This window comes from Prionailurus viverrinus, chromosome D1 (assembly GCF_022837055.1).
Source record: "Prionailurus viverrinus isolate Anna chromosome D1, UM_Priviv_1.0, whole genome shotgun sequence".
NCBI classification, from domain to species: Eukaryota; Metazoa; Chordata; class Mammalia; order Carnivora; family Felidae; genus Prionailurus; species Prionailurus viverrinus.
This window is the reverse complement of record NC_062570.1, coordinates 23,479,449-23,499,175: the sequence shown is the minus strand read 5'-3', so window position 1 is coordinate 23,499,175 and position 19,727 is coordinate 23,479,449. Positions and strand designations below refer to the sequence as shown.

The 19,727-nt window shown below is 53.6% G+C and overlaps 1 protein-coding gene across 8 annotated transcripts in view; it reads right to left on the bottom strand.

Annotated features, from left to right (window-relative positions):
• Positions 1 to 3,535: 3,535 nt before the first annotated feature.
• The window catches only part of ST3GAL4 (ST3 beta-galactoside alpha-2,3-sialyltransferase 4), an 86,347-nt gene continuing 70,155 nt past the window's right edge, over positions 3,536 to 19,727 (bottom strand). For 6 of the 8 annotated variants that reach the window (XM_047877248.1, XM_047877250.1, XM_047877256.1 and 3 more), the window contains 10 exons: positions 11,373 to 11,448; positions 10,983 to 11,067; positions 10,488 to 10,568; positions 10,078 to 10,175; positions 9,794 to 9,854; positions 9,147 to 9,242; positions 8,861 to 9,050; positions 7,992 to 8,135; positions 4,529 to 4,672; positions 3,536 to 4,221 (listed from right to left, as the gene is read on the bottom strand). In XM_047877248.1, the coding sequence (XP_047733204.1) occupies positions 4,135 to 4,221; positions 4,529 to 4,672; positions 7,992 to 8,135; positions 8,861 to 9,050; positions 9,147 to 9,242; positions 9,794 to 9,854; positions 10,078 to 10,175; positions 10,488 to 10,568; positions 10,983 to 11,067; positions 11,373 to 11,448 (1,062 nt within the window). In that variant the 3' untranslated portion in view covers positions 3,536 to 4,134. Of the gene's footprint in view, positions 4,222 to 4,528; positions 4,673 to 7,991; positions 8,136 to 8,860; positions 9,051 to 9,146; positions 9,243 to 9,793; positions 9,855 to 10,077; positions 10,176 to 10,487; positions 10,569 to 10,982; positions 11,068 to 11,372; positions 11,449 to 12,380; positions 12,487 to 19,727 lie in introns of all 8 variants that reach the window. The other 2 variants (XM_047877254.1, XM_047877249.1) reach the window with 2 other exon arrangements.

Genomic DNA, 19,727 nt, shown 5'->3' with positions numbered 1-19,727 from the left:
CCTACTTAGCTTGTGGGTGATTTGAAGACAAAGGCTTTTCTGTTAACCGGCCATGTTACTCAGTACCTGGGCAAATATTTGGCCCTCCAGATGTGTGTACCTCACCTGTTTCATAGGCTTCCTGGTATTTTTCACCATGCAAGGCAGCTTTCCAACCTAATATTTATATCATACTTTACAGTCTACACAATGTTTTCCCAACCATATTCCCATTAGGTCCTTAGAACCTCATTGTGAGATAGGCATGCATTTTTACAGATGGAGGGACAGAGGGGTGCTTGGCTCATTACATGACCCAGCAGGGAGAACCCACGATCCAACCACCGCCCCGTATTTTGTGTGTGCTACACCTTGCTGCCTCGAAGCCAGAACTGTTTCCAAGCTCAGTGTTTTCATAAGCTAGACAGCCTCTGGGGTAAAACAACTGGATGTACTTATGTCCTCGGAAAGTGTAAATAAAAACCCGAACTGTCCAAAATGAAGGCAACGCCATGTGATGTGAACATAGAGTATCATTTAAATGGGTTCCTGAGCTACGTAAAAGGCCTAAACTCTGTCTTGCCCACTTAGGTGGTCGAGCTGGGCGTCCCTTCGCTTCTCCAGGCCTCAGTTTCCCCCTCTGTGGAGGAGGGCTGGTCCTACAGTCTACACTGGATGAAGATCTCTTCCGCTCCCTTGCTGTCCAAGCCTGTTTCACCCCGGCCTCTGCGGTGAACTCAACGTAGGTCACGCAAAGGAGGCCCAGCAGGAGGCAGAGGAGCCCTGGTCTGCCCTGCCTGAGCAAACGGGGACAGAAGGGCGCGGACCCCGTAGCCCGCCCCGTCATCCCTCTGCAGCCCCGCAGCCGTAGCCAGGGGCCTGAGCGGGTTGCCAGGGAGGCGCCGGCCAAGAACGAGGCGGGGCGCTGGGGTCTGCGGCGCCCCGAGAGGCCTCGGGGCGGACTGCGGGAGGTCCCCTCTTCGCCTCGGCCACCCCCACCCGGTTCCCACAGCCGCCAAGGCCAGCCCCGAGCCAGCGCCCACGACGCATGCGCGCCCCAGACTCGGCCACCGGCGCTGGGGGCGGGGCAGGCCGAGCGCAGTTGCCGCTCCGGCGCCCGAACACCGCCCGCGGGAGAAAGGCGCGCGTGTCTAATTAACACAGCTCAAGGACACCAGGGATTAGGATGGGCTGTGCGCGCAGACCTTAGAGTTGAAAGAGGCCATGAGATCATCCTGAAGTCTAGACTGCTGGAGCAGTGGTTCTGGGTGCTTGTTAAAATTCCAGATTCCTGGGCCTCATCCCCAGCGGCCTGGATGCGACCCAAGAATCCATTCTTTACATCACCCTCCAGATAATTCTGGCATAAGCGGTCATTGGCTGGGCCCACCCTCTCATTTCAATGAATATACGAGTCGGATCATAGACATAGAAATGATTGGCCCAGGGGCATCTGGGTGGCTCAGTTGGTTAAGAGTCCAACTTAACTCAGGGCATGATCTCCTGGCTGGTGGGTTCAAGCCCTGCATCAGGCTCTGTGCTGACAGCTCAGAGCCTGGAGCCTGCTTCGGATTCTGTGTCTCCCTCTATCTGCCCCTCTCCCGCTCCCGCTCTGTCTCTCTCACGTGCAAATATAAATACACGTTTAAAAAATGAAAAAAAGAAACGATTGGCCCAAGATTGTACAGAATGAAGTGGCAGAGCCTGGTGTCCCAAATTTGTGGACTTGCACTCAAGTGCTTTCCCCTCCGGTTCCGTCCTTCCCCTCCTGCCTCATGTTCAGGGCATGTTTAATAAGTACCAGGCAGGCTGGAAGGCAGTTCACTTCCATTGGTTGAGCTAAGTGAAGAATGACAGTCCCTTTCTCAGAACACCAAAGAATCCCGTCCAGCGACTCCACATCAAAGCTCCACTCCTGGCTCTGACCTTGGGCCAGTACTGACTCACTCTGCGTTGGGGTTGGGGCATCCTGGAGAGAGCTAAGCCCACCAGAGGGAACGGTGACCAATTTGGGTGTATACGTTCCCTCCCCGTACACAGCCCTTGTCAGTATGTCAGTGTGAAAGACTCTGCATATGGCATTAGAGGCATAACCCAACAAGAATGTAAAATGCTCCCGTGTCTTCATGCATGTGTGTGGAGTTGCGGGGGAGGCGGGGGCAGGGTCTGACCCATCCAAGTGTGCTGGATTCTGGCTCAAGTTTAGGCGTGTTCAGTAACAGGCAGTGGCCCCAGTCCAGGACAGCTGGATCATATGTGCTGACAGCCACTTTCAATGGCCCTGGATGGGGAAATGGACACTCCCTTGCATACCCTCACGAAAAGCCGAGAAGCCGCTGGGGAAGCATCAGGGATAAGCAGAGATAAGATCCCTGCACAGGTTCGCACCCCTGCTGGAGTCAGCCGGTTGTCCCCCGTCTCCTCCCAGGTCAAAGCCTGGGAGACAAAGCCTGCCCCTGTAGAGAGGGGAGGGGGCTTGCGGCTGCAGATGCTGGGACCTATTTGCTTTCAGAATTCCCCTCTCCCCTGGAGGGAGAGCAGCCAGCCAAGCAATTACACCAGGCGATTCCATTGCCAGTGACGGTCCTCAGGACCGTTCCGTGGCACGAGGCTGGGTGTTTTCAAGGCTACTCCGACACTCGGTCCAGGAGTATGTCATCTGCCTCTGCTTCTCCCAAATCTCTGCCCCTCTTTATCTGTCCTGACCCAGCCTCGCTGTCTCAAAACCTCAAAGCTGCAACTCTTTCCGAGAAAGCCAGGAACACAGCTGTGAGTCCCATTCCCTGTGGGGGAGTTCCAGCTCTCCCTCCTGGCTCCAGATGTAAAGGAACAGCTGTGGGGGTGGCAAGATGCCTAGCTGGCAGCTAAGTGGGGCCTGGGAAGATGGAGAACAAAGCAGGGAGATACAGGCAAATGGCAGGGCTCTCATAATTCTAGAGACTCGGGGAAAACAGCATTTTGTCCCCTGGCCCGGCAACTGGCTGGATGGGCCTTGCCAAATCCCTCAGACGTTGCCTGAGTCCTGCCCATCCCCATCCTGGCAGCCTGGGCCACTGGCAAGACCTTCTCTAAACTCCATTTTATGATTCCCACTTAATCTGAGAAAGGAAACTTGGCTTCCTTTGTCTGGCTCCACCCCTGCCCTCAGACGCACACCTCCCAGCATGAGGTTCTAGAAGCTTAAGGCTGGAGAGGGAAAGACAGGGAGTGGGGGGAGGGTTCTGCCACTCCCATCTGGCATCCTCCCACCCCCTCCTACCTCTGGAACGCTAAACCAGGATGCAAGATGCCAGGTTGGCTGTCCAGAGATGGGCTGCTCTGGGCCCCACCTGCTCGCCTGGCTGCACCAGGATGACAACGTATGACTTGGCACCGAGCGCCAAACCCAGTAACCATTTCCGGAAGGACCATGGCCTACGCTGGGTCCCACGGGGTCCCAGAGCCACTGCCGGTCTTTAGCAACCCTGTCTACTGCTGGGACAGGGGGCCCCCTGCCGTGATCCACTGCCCCATCCATGCTCTCCCCAACTTGAAGGACACAGGGTATCACAACTCCTTCCGTTTTAGGAAAAATAGTTTAATGATAGGTTTCAAACCTCTTTTCTAGACGAGGTCCCATTCTCCGTGGAACCCCCATACCAGTGCTCTTCCCATGCCTGCTGGGAGGTAGCAGCCCCTCTCTGGAGGGCGCCCACCCACTCCAGACATCCCTGCCCTCCTGGGAGGTCTGCTCTGGGTCTAGGCTTTGGTGGGCCCAGCACTTTTGTGTTTTTTATAAAAAGCGGGCAGAACACTGTACTATGCCCTCTCTTCCAGATACCATGGGACCAGCCCATGGCACATTCCTACCTTTTAATTAAATAGCCCATTAAATAACTTCCAGGTGCTGGTGGAGAAGGGATGCCACAGCCAACAGACCCCATGCCTCGAACGGCCTCCCACCACCCCAGGGCCTCCACCCTGACGGGATCGGGCCTCCACAAGAGCAGCCCGGGGCACGGCCTCATCTCAGACCTGGCCAGTACCAGGACCCCTCTCCACACAGGGGATGGTCAGTCCAGGCAGGTCCTGCTGGTGCCAGGCACCCCCACAGCCAGGGATGGGGCCGCTCAGGTGGCAGAGCGGGCAGACTGTTGGGTAGAACTCCTGCCCAAGTCAGAAGAAGGTGAGGTTCTTGACTGCTCCAATCTCCAGCATCCGCTTGATGGCCAGGGCCTCTTGGGAGACGTTGTGGCCTGACCCCTGTGGAGACAGCCAAGGAAGCAAACTGAAGGACTCCCAGGGACCTCCCTGGCCCAAGAAGGTGCCTCTGGTGCTCCCCACAGCCCTGCACTTCCGGGACCTCCCTTCCCCGTGCTGGCTCCCACAGGGAAGACAGGACCCGTGTGGCCAGACACAGAGGACTCCGGCCAGGAGTCCAGGGGTCTCGGTTCCAGTTCTGACCCTCTGAGTTCCTCACCACGAGCCACCTCTGGGCCCCTGGCACCACTCTCACTCACCCAGTGTCCCCAGCCCCGCCCCACCCAGCTCGGAAGCAGGGGCTGCTTACCGCCATGGATTTGAGCGTGATCTGTTCGTAGTAGTGAATGGTCTGCTTCCTGTTGTGGGCGTCTGGGTAGCCAAAGCCAGCGATGTGCACCAGGTCGCAGAGGTGGAGTGCCAGGGTGATGGCCAGCAGGCCTGTGGTGGGCTTCTGAGGGACAAGGGGGTGGGGAAATATTAGAGGGAGCCCTTCTGCCTTCCCCGCCTTCTAGGCCAGCGCTCTGCAACAGACTCTGTCATCCCCGCGGTGTTCTTCATGTCCCGTCTATACAGCAGTCACCAGCCTCGTGCGGCTACTGGGCATAGGGGCGGGGCTCGTGCAGCGGCAGTAGAGCTGGATCTCTTCCTTTATTTAATTTTATACTTAATTAATTTAACTTTTTAAATTTAAATAGCCACAAGTGGCTCATGGCTACCAGACTGGACAGTATAACCCAACGCGTCGCAGGGAGGTTTGGGCCTTTCAGGCATGATGATGGCACTCAGGATGACAATGATGATGACAATAATAATAATAATAATAACAATAACATCTATTACCTTTTGAGCACTTACTGTGTGCCAGACACTATGTTAAGCATCTTACCCAGTATAATATATTATTGCCTCCAATCCTCACAAAAACACTTTGAGGTAGACCTTATGATGGGCCCCGTTTTACCAATGGGGAAACTGAGGCTTACAACTGTTAAAAAAAACTTGCTCAAGGAGTGGGAAGGCTCTGCTCTCCGCCTCGGAAAACCTCATCTCTTTCAGAAAACCCGGGCTCTCTCACTCACGGGCCGTGGGCCTCGTGATGAGGGTGGGGTGGGCTCTCCCCTTCCGTGAAGTGGGGACAGCACCCTCTGGGCTGCTATGGGGACCTACCTTCTCCATCCCTAATTCATCCATGGCGAGGGGCAACCTGATACCCTAGGCTCGCAAATCCTGCCTTCCTCAGCTCCGGCAACCTGCCTTGCTGACCGCTTGAGCTGCCCGCTCCCATTTAGGAACCGCTCCCTAGACCTTGTCAGGCCTTCCACTGCCAGGTTTTTCCTGGTGTCCCTGCCGAGCTCTCCTGTTGATTCAGCTGTCCCTTCCTGCCTGGGCCTTCTGTTCCACCCCTGCTGCTTCAACCACCACTGCGTTATCTTATCCAGTTCGCACCTTTGCCGAACCCCATCTCCATGGCCTTCGAGCCAGCTCTGCCTAGACACGGGCTCCTGAAACTTGCCAGACTCTCCCCTCCCCGCCGAACCCCCTCTATTGGTGAAGCACGTTGCCGTCCAGCCAGCTGTCTCAGCCGGAAACCTAGAAGTGTTATAAATCTCTCAACTTCACTGAGAAATAAATGGTGTCGCAGGAGATCCCTAAGATAACCCCCAATGACCCCTGAGTGCCTACAAATCTGAGATATATTACATTATACTGCTCCGCAGGTGCCATCGGCCGTAAGATAGATAATCCTGGTGGGTTTGACCTAATCACCTGAGCTTTTTGCCTCTGGGTCTAGAGGGGGGCCATGGAGGAAGTCAGGGGTATGAAGCACAAGAAGGATTTATCATGTCATTGCTGGCTAGAAGGCGGACGGGGGCTGTATCGTAAGAAACACGCACAATCTCTAAGACCCGAGGGTGTCAAGGCTGAGAACCGGCAAAGGAAACGAGACCTCAGTCCTGAAACCACAAGGAACTGAATTCCTCTGACAAGAAGAGTCTCGGGGGTGCCTGGGTGGCTCAGTCGGTTAAGCCCCCAACTCTTGATTCCAGCTCAGGTCATGATCCCACGGTTCACGAGTTCGAGCCCCGCGTCTGCTCTGCGCTGACAGCTCGGAGCCTGCTTGGAATTCTGTCTCCCTCTCTCCCTGCCCCTCCTCCACTCACTCTCTCTCACTTTCAAAATGAATAAGTAAACATTAAAAAATATTTGTAAACAAAAAGGATCTTGGAAGCGCATTCTCCCCCCTCAGCCTCCAGGTAAGAACTCAGTCCAGCTGCCAAGTGGATTTCAGCCTCGGACACCCTGCGCAGAGAAGCCAGCCGTCGTGCTGAACTTCTGGCCTCCAGAACTGTGAGGCCATCAACAGGTATTGCTTTAGGCCACTCAACTGTGGTGATTTGTGAGGTGGGCAGCAATGGGAAATGACTACATCAGGGACATCTCTTCCCATTCCCTTCCCATGCCCGGCTCCGGCCTTCCCCTTCTGCCCCACACCCCATCAGGGCCCTAAAACGTCACCTTGCTGCTCCCCTCCAACCTCACTTGCACTAGAACTCAATGCTGGAGAAGCTGGCTGGTCTTGCCAAAAGAAATACCTTTTCCCCAAGTCTCTGCCCGATGGGCCCCATGACCCCTCAAGGCCCAACTGCAACCTCCTCTGGGTGGGGCCGGGGGGGGGGGGGGGGCTGCTCCCAGGCAGCCCCAGGCAGAGGTCTGCCCCTCCCCCCAGATCCTACAACATTTGAAACAACTTTCTATTAGCGCATTCTGCCACTCCATGTTGCAACCCGTGTGTTTATTCTGCTGGACTGAGTGTCCTTAGGGCAAGGTACAGGTCTTACCACCCCCCAGGCATGCAAATTTGGGGCTGGGACTGACCGGCTACAAAAGGAGGCATTCAACATATGGACCTAAATCATAGTAGATGTTCAGTGAAGAATAAAATTATCTATTCAAAATTTGGCACATAGAGTGAGCACCCACTGTGTACCAAGCTCCATAACAGGCATGTTACAGAATCATGTTTTTTTAATTCTACAAGGGCCTTAAGAAGTCAGTCCTAATACTGTCCCCACCACACAGATAAGGAGAGCGAGGTTCAAAGTGGCTGATCTGCCCAAGGCCATAGAGTAAGCTGGACAGCCGAGTCCCATCTGTTTGTTGGTTGCCTCTGAAACTATCCCACACAGCCTCTCTGCGGGCTCAGAGGACATGTGCGGAAGTCCTTGGGAAGGTATGAGCTGGTGGCTAAACTGTAACTTGCAAAACTATACCATGACTCCCAAAATTGACACGTCGCACCAAGCCAAGACAAACTGAAGCTCCTTTAGTTCATTCTGACTAATACTTTCCAATGTAAGATCGCAGATAAAGTGACCTAACAGCAACTGCACAGATTCAGGTTGCTCCAAAGTCAAGGCCATGGACGGTCCCAGCAACTCCCTAGTTTATAAATTCTGACCAGTGCCTACCAAAACCTCGAACTCCGGCCCCACGCCGTATACAGACCCTTCCCTCACTCCCCGCTCTGCAGATGCCCCATGGTTCTAAAAAGAGCTCACTCTCCCTTCCTGCAGACTTCGAACAAACCAGACTGAATACAGGGGTGCGCCTGGAGGCATGGTCCAGAGGCCGTCACAGGTGCTGCTCAAATGCCAACTGTCGTCTCTGTTGTTACTTTCCCCTCTCACGGGGTCCTCCGAGGCTTCCCAGGCCTCTAGAAATGTCCCAGCCCGACGCTCTGGCTTCCCTGCCCACAGCCCCACCATCACCTGCTTAATCTTGCGAGGCTGCTGCATGGGCAGGTTCAGCAGTTTGTCAGCTGCGATCTCCATGAAGAAGGGGTTGAGAATCCGCACCTGTCTGGGGTTGACGTCCCAGATGAGGGGAGGCTGCTTCCAGAAGCCCTTTCGCACCTAGAGGGCACAGGGTTGGAAGGGAGATATGAGGATGTGAGGACCTTTATCAAGTCCAGCCCGGTGGTCATCAGAGGTGGGGTCCATGAGGTGGCAGAGGCCCTCGGGAATGAGGGGTGAGAAGGGGAGGGAGGTGGAGGCCAGCGCCGGAGAGGGGAAGGGAGACCGGAGGAGAGAATCAGGGGGAGAGAGAAAGGAGGGCACTCCCTAGGGGAGGCCAGGTGACACAGTGTTTAGAATATGGGGTCCAACCACTGCCCACTTCCAAGGATATCCAAACAGGTGGAAGGGGCTTGAGTTTGAGGTTGTCGAAACATCTGGCAAAAATGCGAGATGAGACCCTTCAGCATTTGACTGGATGGAAAAAAGACACAGTGGACCCAACCCGGAGGGGCAGATGTCCTGTTCTAACCTACACCCTGCCTGGAGATCACTACCGACCAGTTCCTCTGCCCCCAGATTTCTCACACATATTCTGGCAGCTTCCGTGTCCCAGGCAGCCTCAAGCCTGGGGTGCCCCTGGCTACCGCCACCTGGCTCCTGCAGTCCATCAGGCCCCGGCTGCTGGGGTGGCTTCTCAGAAGCCCCACAGAACATGGGGTTCATGCCTTCCCCTCCTGGCCTCTTCAGGACCACAGGGCAGACACGGTGGAGCATGACATCCTGAGACAGACAGTGTCCCATCCCTGGGCCTCGACCCCTCCCCTCCCAGTCTCCCCACTCACCCTCTTCTTATCACTCAGGATGGTCTCAATCCAGTGGAAGTCCATTGCCTTGAAAGCTACCAGGACAAGGAGTGTGTCTGGATTGTTCTCCACTTTGGGGTTGAAGTGGGCAGACTCAGGGTAGAAGAGACGCATGGTGGTCTTGGAGCCCACGTCGCCCTCATAGCCAGCCACTGGGGCGTTGTTCAATCTGGGAGGCGGGGTGGAGGGTGCCCGTCACCCAGAGCCCCGCTGGCCCATCTACAGTCACTCCCAAGCAGAAGGGGCGAGGGCCAGTCCCACAGACCTGATGACCACGTCGTACTTGTTGATGGCGTCTCCCAGCGAGCTATTGCGAAGCCGGTGCCCATTCCCCACCACCACGCAGCGGCGACATTTGAGACTGCCAACGGGAGAGGGTGATCAGCCCCAGGAGTGACCCCTGCTCCTGCTCCACTCAACCCCTGCCCTGGGTCTGCCTGGGGCCTGGCTTAGGATTCCTTTCCAGGCCACCTCGGCCCTTGATCCCCACGGACCAGGCATCTCCCATGGGTCCTGCTTTCGCGCTCCTGCTGACTCCACAGCCCTGGGCTTTGACAGGAGAGGAGACTGAGCAGAGCACAGAAGACACAGGAGGAGCGGAGGGAAACCCCTGGCAGGGGGGACTAATAAGAAGCCCCATTTCAAAGCCCCCTCGCCTGCTGCCCAGGCCTGCCCGTTGCCACGGCGACACCCTGCCCGCTACGGCCCCCTGGATGCCCGGGCTCAGTTGCCGTGGACACTGGCCTCCCTGCCTCCTCTGGAGACAAGCAGGCTAGGAAGAAGGGTCAAATTGGCCACAGGGGACCAGAGACAGGAAGGCTCACTGGGAGAAGCTGGCCCACGACTGGCACCTGGGACCTGGGGGCAGGAAGGGGAAGGCGTTCAGACCCAGTGCAAGGAGCGGCTCCTTACCTCTGGATGCTCTCTGGAATGGAGTAGCTGGTGATAGCTAGAACCCGGAGAAGCAGGTCCTCTACAAAAAGATGAGGATTGGGAGGGGTGATGACAACAGTAGCTTTGCAAAGGCTAAACACTGTCCCTCCACTGCTCCCCAGAGGTTTGGCTGCCTCTTCCTCCCCTGACATCAGCATCAGAGCCTGGCTCACAACGTGGGCGCTGGGACCACGGACAGTGAAGAACAAGAAGCCGTGTGGCCAAATTGAGCCCACCATTCCCATCAACCCCACACGTCTTACCGCTCCCCTTGGTCCCGTAGGGCAGCTCGTAGGCAGACGGCGTCTTGACCCAGAAATAATCCTTCAGCTGCAGGAAGATGGGCTGATCTCGGGAGTAGCTGCACGGAGGTGAAAGCAGGGTGGGGATGAGAAAGGGATTAATCTTGAAGCCCGAATCAGGGTCAGGTCAGGTTCCGGACTGATATGAGGGATCAGGAGGATGTCCGCTCTCTGGACGGCCTCCCCGGAAACAGCTCTATGCTGACATGTTCAAGGGCCTCTCCTCCCCTCACGGGTTAACCCCGTGACCTAACCCATGTCCGCTAACGCGGTCCCCTCCACCTCGCCGGCACTGAGGCCCCCACCCTGTGCAACCCTCAATCCACCTCACCCTGGCCATGCCCTGTCCCGCCTCAGCCTCAAGTACTTACTTGCCAAAGAGCTTAGAGGCCTTCCTCTCTGCCTCACCCTGGAAGCACGGCTCCTTCTTCTCTGGGCTGGGAAAATAAAAGCTGGAGACAGAAAAGGAGAGGAGGCGGGAGCTCCGGTCACACCTCATGGACCCAGGGGCCAGCATCCCAGGCAGCCCCAACTTTCTCCCACGGCACGGGCGGTATGACGTGATAGCAGCATACAATCCTGTCAACCCAAGTTCGCCCTTCGCCCTGAAACCAACTTGTTCTGGATCCAGCTCTTCCCTTCTCCTGAACTCCCCAGGTGGGGGCCCTGGGGAGCCATCCCAGACCCTACCCGCCAAACCCACCACCTGCCCTCCTGGAGGCATTTCGTGCTAGTAGCTCAAGGGAGGGGTCACGCCCCGGCCCTCAATACCCTCCTGGCCCCACTACGTCTGCCGCCTCATGACGCCCCATCCCTGAGCCCACGCCTGAGTAGAACCAATGGAAGGACATGGAAACTGGACTCACAGCTCAATGTACCTGTCTTCTCGGGAGATGGAATACCACACCATGACGATCAGGACCAGCGTCAACATGGCCAGGAGCTTCAAGCCTGCAGGGCACATGCACAGAGGAGCTAGAGGCTGAGACAGGCGGGTAGAGCGCCAGTCCACCTGCCCTGTTTTGGGCCCTTACAACCTCCAGCTCAAGCAGACCCAGTCGTTGGCCCTCGCCTGGCCCTAGTTTTCCAGCAGAGGGCTTGGACCTGAGTGTTTCCATGGTCTTTGAAGATGAAGAGAGGGCCCCCTGGCTCCCTGCCTGTCCCTCCACAACCCCCAGGGGGACCCAGGATGACGCTGAAGACAGCTTCTGGGGGGCCCATCCTTCAGGGCGGGGGAGCCCTGGGACAACACTCACGGGATTTGCTGATCATGTTTCTCAGCGGGTAGCAGGGTTCCTGGGGAGAGCTGTCATCCCGGCTGCCTCGGGCCACCTAGGAGGTAGGAGTCATGTGTGGTCAGCTCCGCAAACTTCCTGCCTAGACACTAGAGTAGGATACACGCGCCTGCCTTCCCTTCTCCAGAAAGCACAGAGCTGCTTCCGGGGAGGCCATCCAGAGAGCGGACATCCTCCTAATCCCTCAAGGGCGGCATCAGGGGTCCAGGTGGGGCATATGCCACAGAAAGGGAAACCAAGCCCCACCCCTCGAAGATTAGGTCTCAAGCCAGACTGGCCTCTTCCAGCTTCCCTGGCGTGGTTTCTCGGGGCTCCGTGTCCTCTTCCTCACTTGGATCTGGGAAGGGCCAGCTCCAGGAGACAGACGGACACCTCGACCCACCTTGCTGAGCTTTACCTATCCTCCGCCATCCAAAGCATTCCCTCAGTTCTGGCGGCCGCCCACCTCTCCATCCTCAGTCTCCCACTACTAAGCCAAACAGGTCCTCTCAGGCCAGACACTGGGGCGACGATGCACCATGGGACGGTCCGTACAGCCTCCTCCAGATCTTCTGGACTCTGACTAAAACGCAGTGCCCAAACCCTTAGCATCCCAGTGCTGGAGGGGGAGGAGGAGGGCGGGGAGTCCATGAAGGCAAGTGTTTGAAGGGGAGTGCAGGGAGGGAGGAGGGTCTGGTTGGTAGAGGAAGAGACAGGAGAACGCTCTGGGTAAGGGCAAAGGACAAAGCGCGTGGCAAGGACAGGGCTCTGGAAAGGGGCCAGCTGCTATATGCACAGAAGCAGAGAGGTCCCGACACACAGACTCAGCCAGGGCTATGCTGCAGAGTCACTGGGGAAGAAATTTCGGCATCTTGCCCAGCCACACGAAGGGGAGCAGGACACCAAGCATTTTTTTTCTTTTTTTTTTTTTGTCGTCCACACGGTGTTCCTCAGTGCCCTGGATCAGAAGAATTGCCCTGGGCCACTTACTGAAAACATAGATTCCAGGGCCCCTCCCGGGGATTGCTGAGTCAGCCAGGGTGGGACCCGGGGACAGGCATTTTCACAAGCAGCCCAGGTGATTCTTGTGATCCACCTGGAAAGGGAGGGAATCTCTAGTGTTTGCGCTCTCTCACAGAGACCTGGAAAACCTCAAATTATGTCTTCAGGACCAGAGCTGGGTTTTGTTACAAATCATAAATCAGTTATCCCGAACACTGTCCTATTATGAAGTTGATGTTTTGCCCCCAGGCTCCGCTCTGAGTCCACAAACACCAAGGAAGAATTTTAGTCTTGGAGGGGGGAGGAGAGAGCAGGGTAGGGGCGGGTGAGGGATGGGGACCAGAGACAGACATCCTCCATAGAGTCATGAGCACCCATCCCCAAACCCCAGATGGAAGATGACCCTGCCCAGTAAGGAAAAGTTCTGGGGCACCTTGGTGGCTCAGTCGGTTAAACGCCTGACTTCAGCTCAGGTCATGATCTTACAGCTCATGAGTTCGAGCCCCACGTCGGGGTCTGTGCTGACAGCTCAGAGCCTGAAGCCTTCTTTGGATTCTGTGTCTCTGTCTCTCTCTGCCCCTCTCTTGCTTGCGCTCTGTCTCTGTCTCTCTCTCAAAAATAAATACACATTAAAAATTTTTTAAAAAAAGAAAAGAAAAGTTCTGGATTTGTAGTTAGAAGACCCAGTAAGGGGGCTCCTGGGTAGCTCAGCTGGCTAAGCACCTGACTCTTGGTTTTGGCTCAGGTCATGATCTCACAGTTCATGAGATTGAGTCCTGTGTAGGGGTCTGCACTGACAGTGTGGAGCCTGCTTGGGATTCTCTCCTCCCTCTCTCTCTGCCCCTCCCCTGCTCATGCACTTGTGCACCTGCTCTCTCTCTCTCTCTCTCAAAATAAATAAACTTAAAAAAAAAAAAAAAAAGACACCAGTGAAAGCCATGGTTCTAGTAACTTCCCTGACCACTATCCCGAAAGTGACATGGCTTCTTCCATACCTACCTACAGCCACAGCCAAGTCATACCTTCCCTAGCACCTTCCAGAGCACTTCTCCTGATCTGTAATGAGCTTAGATGCTTACTTTCTGTCTGTCTCCCCCACTGGAATATGAGCTCTGTGAGGGTAGCAATGAGGTCAGTCTTATTCCCAGCATCCAGCACACTGCCTGGCACAGAACCAGTGCTCAGGAAGTACTGAATGAGTAAGTAACACCTTGGGTTACCTTGGAGGAGTCACATCTCCCTCTCTGACCCTCGGTTTCTTTGGTTATAAAACTGGGAAGTTAGCTTAGTAGATGCTTGCAGCTCAAAATATACTTATCAGGTCAGCAGCATGGGCATCACTAGGGACCATATCAGAAATATATTAATCTCGGGGCACCTGGGTGGCTGGGTCGGTTGAGCATCCAACTTCGGTTCAGGTCATGATCTCACAGTTGGTGGGTTCAAGCCCCGTGTCGGGCTCTGTGCTAACAACTCAGAGCCTGGAGCCTGCTTCAGATTCTGTGTCTCCCTCTCTCTCTCTGCCCCTCACCTGCTGACGCTCTCTCTCTCAAAAGTAAACATTTAAAAAGTATAAAATAAATAAACATTAAAAAAATGTTTAATGCATAATCTCAGGCCCCTCCACACCTACAAAATCAGGATCTGCATTTGAATAAGATCTCCTGATCAATGAGAGGTACATTCAAGTTTAAGAAACACTAGTTAAACTGGGTGTTTTTGATCTTGGCTGAACAGGAAAACAACCTGGGGTGCTAAATAATTTTTAAAGTAAAGTATAATTAAGAGTATCTGGGTCCCACACCTAGGAATTCTCACTTAATGTGACTGGCCCAGCACTGGAATTTGTGCAAGCATTTCAGGTGATTCTAACACGCAGCCAAGCAAAATTGCACCTGCATTCTTCTCAAAGATAGAACAAACAATCCTAAAATTTGTATGGAACCACAAAAGACCACGAAGAGCCAAAGTGATACTGAAAAAGAAACCAAAGCAGGAGGCATCACAATCCCAGACTTTAGCCTCTACTACAAAGCTGTAATCATCAAGACAGTATGGTATTGGCACAAAACAGACAAACAGACCAACGGAATAGAATACAGAACCCAGAATTGGACCCACAAATGTATGGCCAACTAATCTTTGACAAAGCAGGAAAGAGTATCCAATGGAAAAAAGACAGTCTTTTTAGCAAATGGTGCTGGGAGAACTGGACAGTAACATGCAGAAAAATGAAACTAGACCACTTTCTTACACCATACACAAAAATAAACTCAAAATGGATGAAAGACCTGAATGTGAGACAGGAAACCACCAAAACCCGAGAGGAGAAAGCAGGCAACAACCTCTTTGACCTCAGCTGCAGCAATTTCTTACTTGACACATCTCCAAAGGCAAGGGAATTAAAAGCAAAAATGAACTACTGGGACCTCATCAAGATAAAAAGCTTCTGCACTACAAAGGAAACAATCAACAAAACTAAAAGGCAACTGACGGAATGGGAAAAGACATTTGCAAATGACATATCTGGTAAAGGGCTAGTATCTAAAATCTGTTAAAGAACTCACCAAACTCCACACCGGAAAAACAAATAATCCAGTGAAGAAATGGGCAGAAGACATGAATAGACACTTTTCCAAAGAAGACATCCAGATGGCCAACCGACGCAAGGAGCGATGCTCAACGTCCCTCATCATCAGGGAAATACAAATGAAAGCCACACTGAGATACCACCTCACACCAGTCAGAGTGGCTAAAATGAACAAATCAGGAGACTATAACGCTGGAGAGGATGTGGAGAAACGGGAACCCTCACGCACTGTTGGTGGGAATGCAAACTGGTGCAGCCGCTCTGGAAAACAGTGTGAAGGTTCCTCAAAAAATTAAAAATAGACTACCCTATGACCCAGCAATAGCACTGCTAGGAATTTACCCAAGGGATACAGGAGTGCTGACGCATAGGGGCACGTGTACCCCAGTGTTTACAGCAGCGCTTTCAACAATAGGCAAATTATGGAAAGTGCCTAAATGTCCAACAACTGACGAATGGATAAAGAAGATGTGGTTTATGTATACAGTGGAATACTACTTGGCAATGAGAAAAGAATGAAATCATGCCATCTGCAGCAACGTGGATGGAACTGGAGGGTATTAGGCTAAGTCAGTCAGAGAAAGACAGATATCATATGTTTTCACTCATATGTGGATCTTGAGAAACTTAACAGAAGACCATGGGGGAAGGGAAGGGGAGGAAAAAAACAGTTACAAACAGAGAGAGAAGGAGGCAAACCATAAGACACCCTTAAATACAGAAAACAAACTGAGGGTTGATGGGGCGTCGGGGAGAGGGGAAAGTGGGTGATGGGAAGGGAGGAGGGCACTGGTTGGGATGAGCACTAGGTATTGTATGGAAGCTAATTTGACAATAAATTATATTAAAATAAAAGGAACTACCGAGGAGGAGGAGGAGGAGGACGAGGAGGAGGAGGAGGAAGAAGAAGAGGGTGGGAAGAATAAGGGGGTGGGAGGAGGAGGAAGGAGGGAGGGGGGAAGGCGGAGGAGGTAGGGGAGAGGAGGGGGAAGCGGAGGAGGAGGAGGAAGGGGAGGATAATGAGGATGTCCGAATGAATGACCAAAGCAGGCTGCTCAACCTTGATGTGTACATCCTGACTCAGTGGGTGTGGCTGGGTATGAATTCTAACTCCCAGGTGGTGCCCTGCTGCTGGGCTAGGACCACACTCTGTGTTCGAGAGCTCCACACCAGGATCCTGAGAGCTCAGGACTTGAAGAACCACACCCTCTCCTACCCTCTACTCCCTCTCAATCTTTCATGACAGGATTCACTCCATTTCACTTCATATCCTTTTGTATCAGTAGGTCACGACATCGGTGACCTGACTAGCACAAGGCCAGCACCTGAGAAATATGAAAATATATAGATGTCTACGTCCCCTTCTCCGAGATTGTTATTTAATTGGTTAAGGGCAGGGCACAGGCATTCCTAAACAAAACAAAACAAAACAAACCCCCACCTCCCTGGTGATTCTAACAGGAAGCCGGGATGAAAAATACCACATACCGAGCTCCACAGTAACTGAAAGATGCATACCCAGCCACCCTCCAGGCCCCACCTGGATGGAGGAGACCTTTGGCACCGGGAGGTGAGCACAGCTGACTAGTCCGGGTCCCCAGCAACAAGACAACTAGCCATCTTGGACCTCTTCCCCGGAAATCTGCACTGGTATGTCTTTGTTCCCAAACTGTGCTGGTCCGTGTGAAGCAGACTGCCCGGACTTTGAGCTTGCTCCAAGATCCCCAATCAGGGATTTCATCAGCCCACCCCTTCCCCTTGCTGGGCCAAGCCGAAGACCAGCAGCCCCGGACAATCCCGGAGCACAGGCTTCTTGGGCCTGCCTCAGGTCAACTGATAGCCTTCTCCCAGCAGCTGTCCCACATTACTGATCAGGCATGAGAAAAAGTCACAGTAGAGTACCTGGGTAGAACAGCGGGAATCTGATCCGCTCACGTCCAACGTGCACCAGCCCCTACCACCAACTGCCGAGGAAACCAGCTCACCCAACTCACTAGGCAAAGTGACCCCAGGGCAGGAAGGCCGTGTGCTCTTAAGATGCTTGGCCAAATAGCAGTGTCCCTTGCAGAGGTGAGGCTATGAGCACAGCCCCAGACATCACGAAAGGGCAGAACCAGGGGCACAGGGTGAAGAATTAAGGCCCCAGGAAGCAGCAAGCGTGTCTCATGCTGCACACTCACAGCCTGACGCACAGCAGGTACCCAGCAGGTACTGTACCTGCTGACCCAGGAGGGACAGTATCCCCCTAAGGGCACAGCATTATGCCAGGCCCCTCGAGCCCTGGGGCCTATCAAAGGGATATGGTGTAATGTCCCTGAGAAGGGGTCCAGGAAGACCCGTGGGGGCAGAGGCACCGGCTCTGTTCTTACTGGTTCGCAGACCTTGAGCGAGTCACGTAATACACGTCCCTCAGTTCTAGAGGGAAAAACTGGAGCTACCTGTCTGCCACCTCTAGACTCACCTACCCCTCTTGTTCCCTCCTAATCCCTCCACCTGGACACCGATCCCCGCTCACCTTGCCAGTACTGTTCCCCATCAGTGGTCCCCTTTGCCCTTCTCTCCTTCACTCCTCTCTAATAAACATATTTAAATCTCCCTCCTCCCTCTTTGCCTCTACCTCCTCCTCCAGCTACCCCTGCATCTGCCCCCTTACCTCCAGTGGTCACACTTCTGTATCTGTGCTGTTTCCACTCACTCCTTCAGCCCTACACCACCACCCACATTTTATGCGGAAATAGCTCCTGCGAAAGCCATCAGCGGCCTCGTAACTGTCCAACCTGAGGAAGGACTGTCTTCACTCTCCCTCATACTCTGAAGCCTTTGATACAGTCCGCTGATACCTCCTTCTTGGCTTCTGGGTCAAGAACTTCTCCAGGTTTCCCTCCTAGCTCTGTGCCAGTCTGTTCTGACCCCACTTCAGTCAGGTGCTGGCATTCCCTAGGGATCTATCCTTGACCCTCTGCTCTCCCCTGCCTGTTTTCACAGGACAAGTGCGTTCACTATCAGACGACTGACCACTACTCCTACCCTGATGATCCAAACCCTTTGATTCCTCCCCAGATCCCATCCTACTGTTTCTGGTTGTCTGCTGCACATCCTACCCAGATGATCATAAACGCTTCAAACTCCACATGCCCAAACTGGACCCATTTCTCCCCACTCTCCACTGCCCCCCCACCCAGGCCCCACATCATCCTAAACTCAGCCTGCCAACATCTGCCTCCCCTCACGCCATCCCTACTGAACAGTTACTAAATATGATTGATTCTACCCCAATTCCTCATCCCAACCAGTGCTCTCTGGGCTCCTAATGAACTGAATGTTCGGCATTGTGGGAGGCACTGGGCATGTGAAGCTTTAAAAAACCTGGCTGCGGCACAAAGGTCACATGGTCTAGAGCCTCAGAAACACTTTAGAATACAGTCCCTCCATGTCTTCTTGAGACACATAGAGTCTAGATCCCACCCCACCTTCCCTGCTTCCTAATTGGTCTCTGCCCAATTAGTCTTTCTACACTCAACCCCCTCCTTTGGAACTGCCAACATGAGATGCTTCTAAGAAATAACTTGGATCAAAGCACCCTCCTGCCTCAGTTGCTCCCATTCCTTAAATGAAAAGCCAAAGCTCCTTAGTGGCCACCAGGACCCTTCACCCTCGGGTCACACGCCCTGCAGGTGCACCTGCTATCCTCTTCCCAAGCACATCACCTCCTCTGCAGACTTCCCTCCGGTGGGACACCCTAAGCCCCTCCCCGCCCCATTCATTGGAACCACCTCACTCCAGCGTCATCTCAAAGGGTTCCTCCTCTATGAAATCTTTTCCGACATTTCTAAGCAATTGATGTTTCTCTTCCCACAAAATGTCGTTTGTAACTTGCTTCTGGCACTTCACAGGTAATATAATTTCATATTATATAATTACTGCTCTTCCTGTTTTGCCCACTATCTCCTGACCTCTGAAATTGGAGGCTTGTTTATACCAAGAGTCTATCAGAGTGCCTGGATTACAGAAGATGCTGTATCACATAATATGATTTTATATTATATTATGTGTTTTGTATCTTGCCCAGGAGACTATGACCTCTGTGGTCTGGGACTTCATTATATTTTCAGACTCTATTATAGAGTTCAAAATGTAGCAGATGTTTTGTAAACATCCGACACACAAGTAATAAGATGAGATTAAACATGTGTTACATCCCTTATTAATTGCTAAAATGTATGGTGCATTTACCATGTGGGATATCAGGAGGGTTCCTACCCCATCGCCATTGCTTTGGGGACCAGAGAAGTCACTGTTGTGAGGGGCTGTGTTTAGCGACATCTTTGACCTCTACCCACCAGATGCCACTCCCCAGTAGGAACCCCACTCCCCAGTTGTGACAACCACATTGTCTCCAGACATGACCAGATGTTGAGAACTAGTCTGCTAGACACTTTTAGGGGCTGTCCAAGTATGATCTCAACCCTAGGAGTTAAACACCATGACGACCTGCATCACAGAGACAGGGACCCGATGTGCAGGAAGGGTCAGCAACTTGCCCAAGGGCGAAGGGCTAGTGAGAAGGACTGGGACTCAGGCTGCTTGGCTCTGGAGCCCACATGCCCGACCCTCTACTGCCTCAAAAACTCTCCTGTGAAGGAATGGCTCCCTCGATTCCTTTACTTCCTCGAGCAAGTAAAGGAAGTCAGCCCTCTACCAGATCAAAGTCTTTCAAACGCTTACAGCAGCTACCAGCAGCCTTC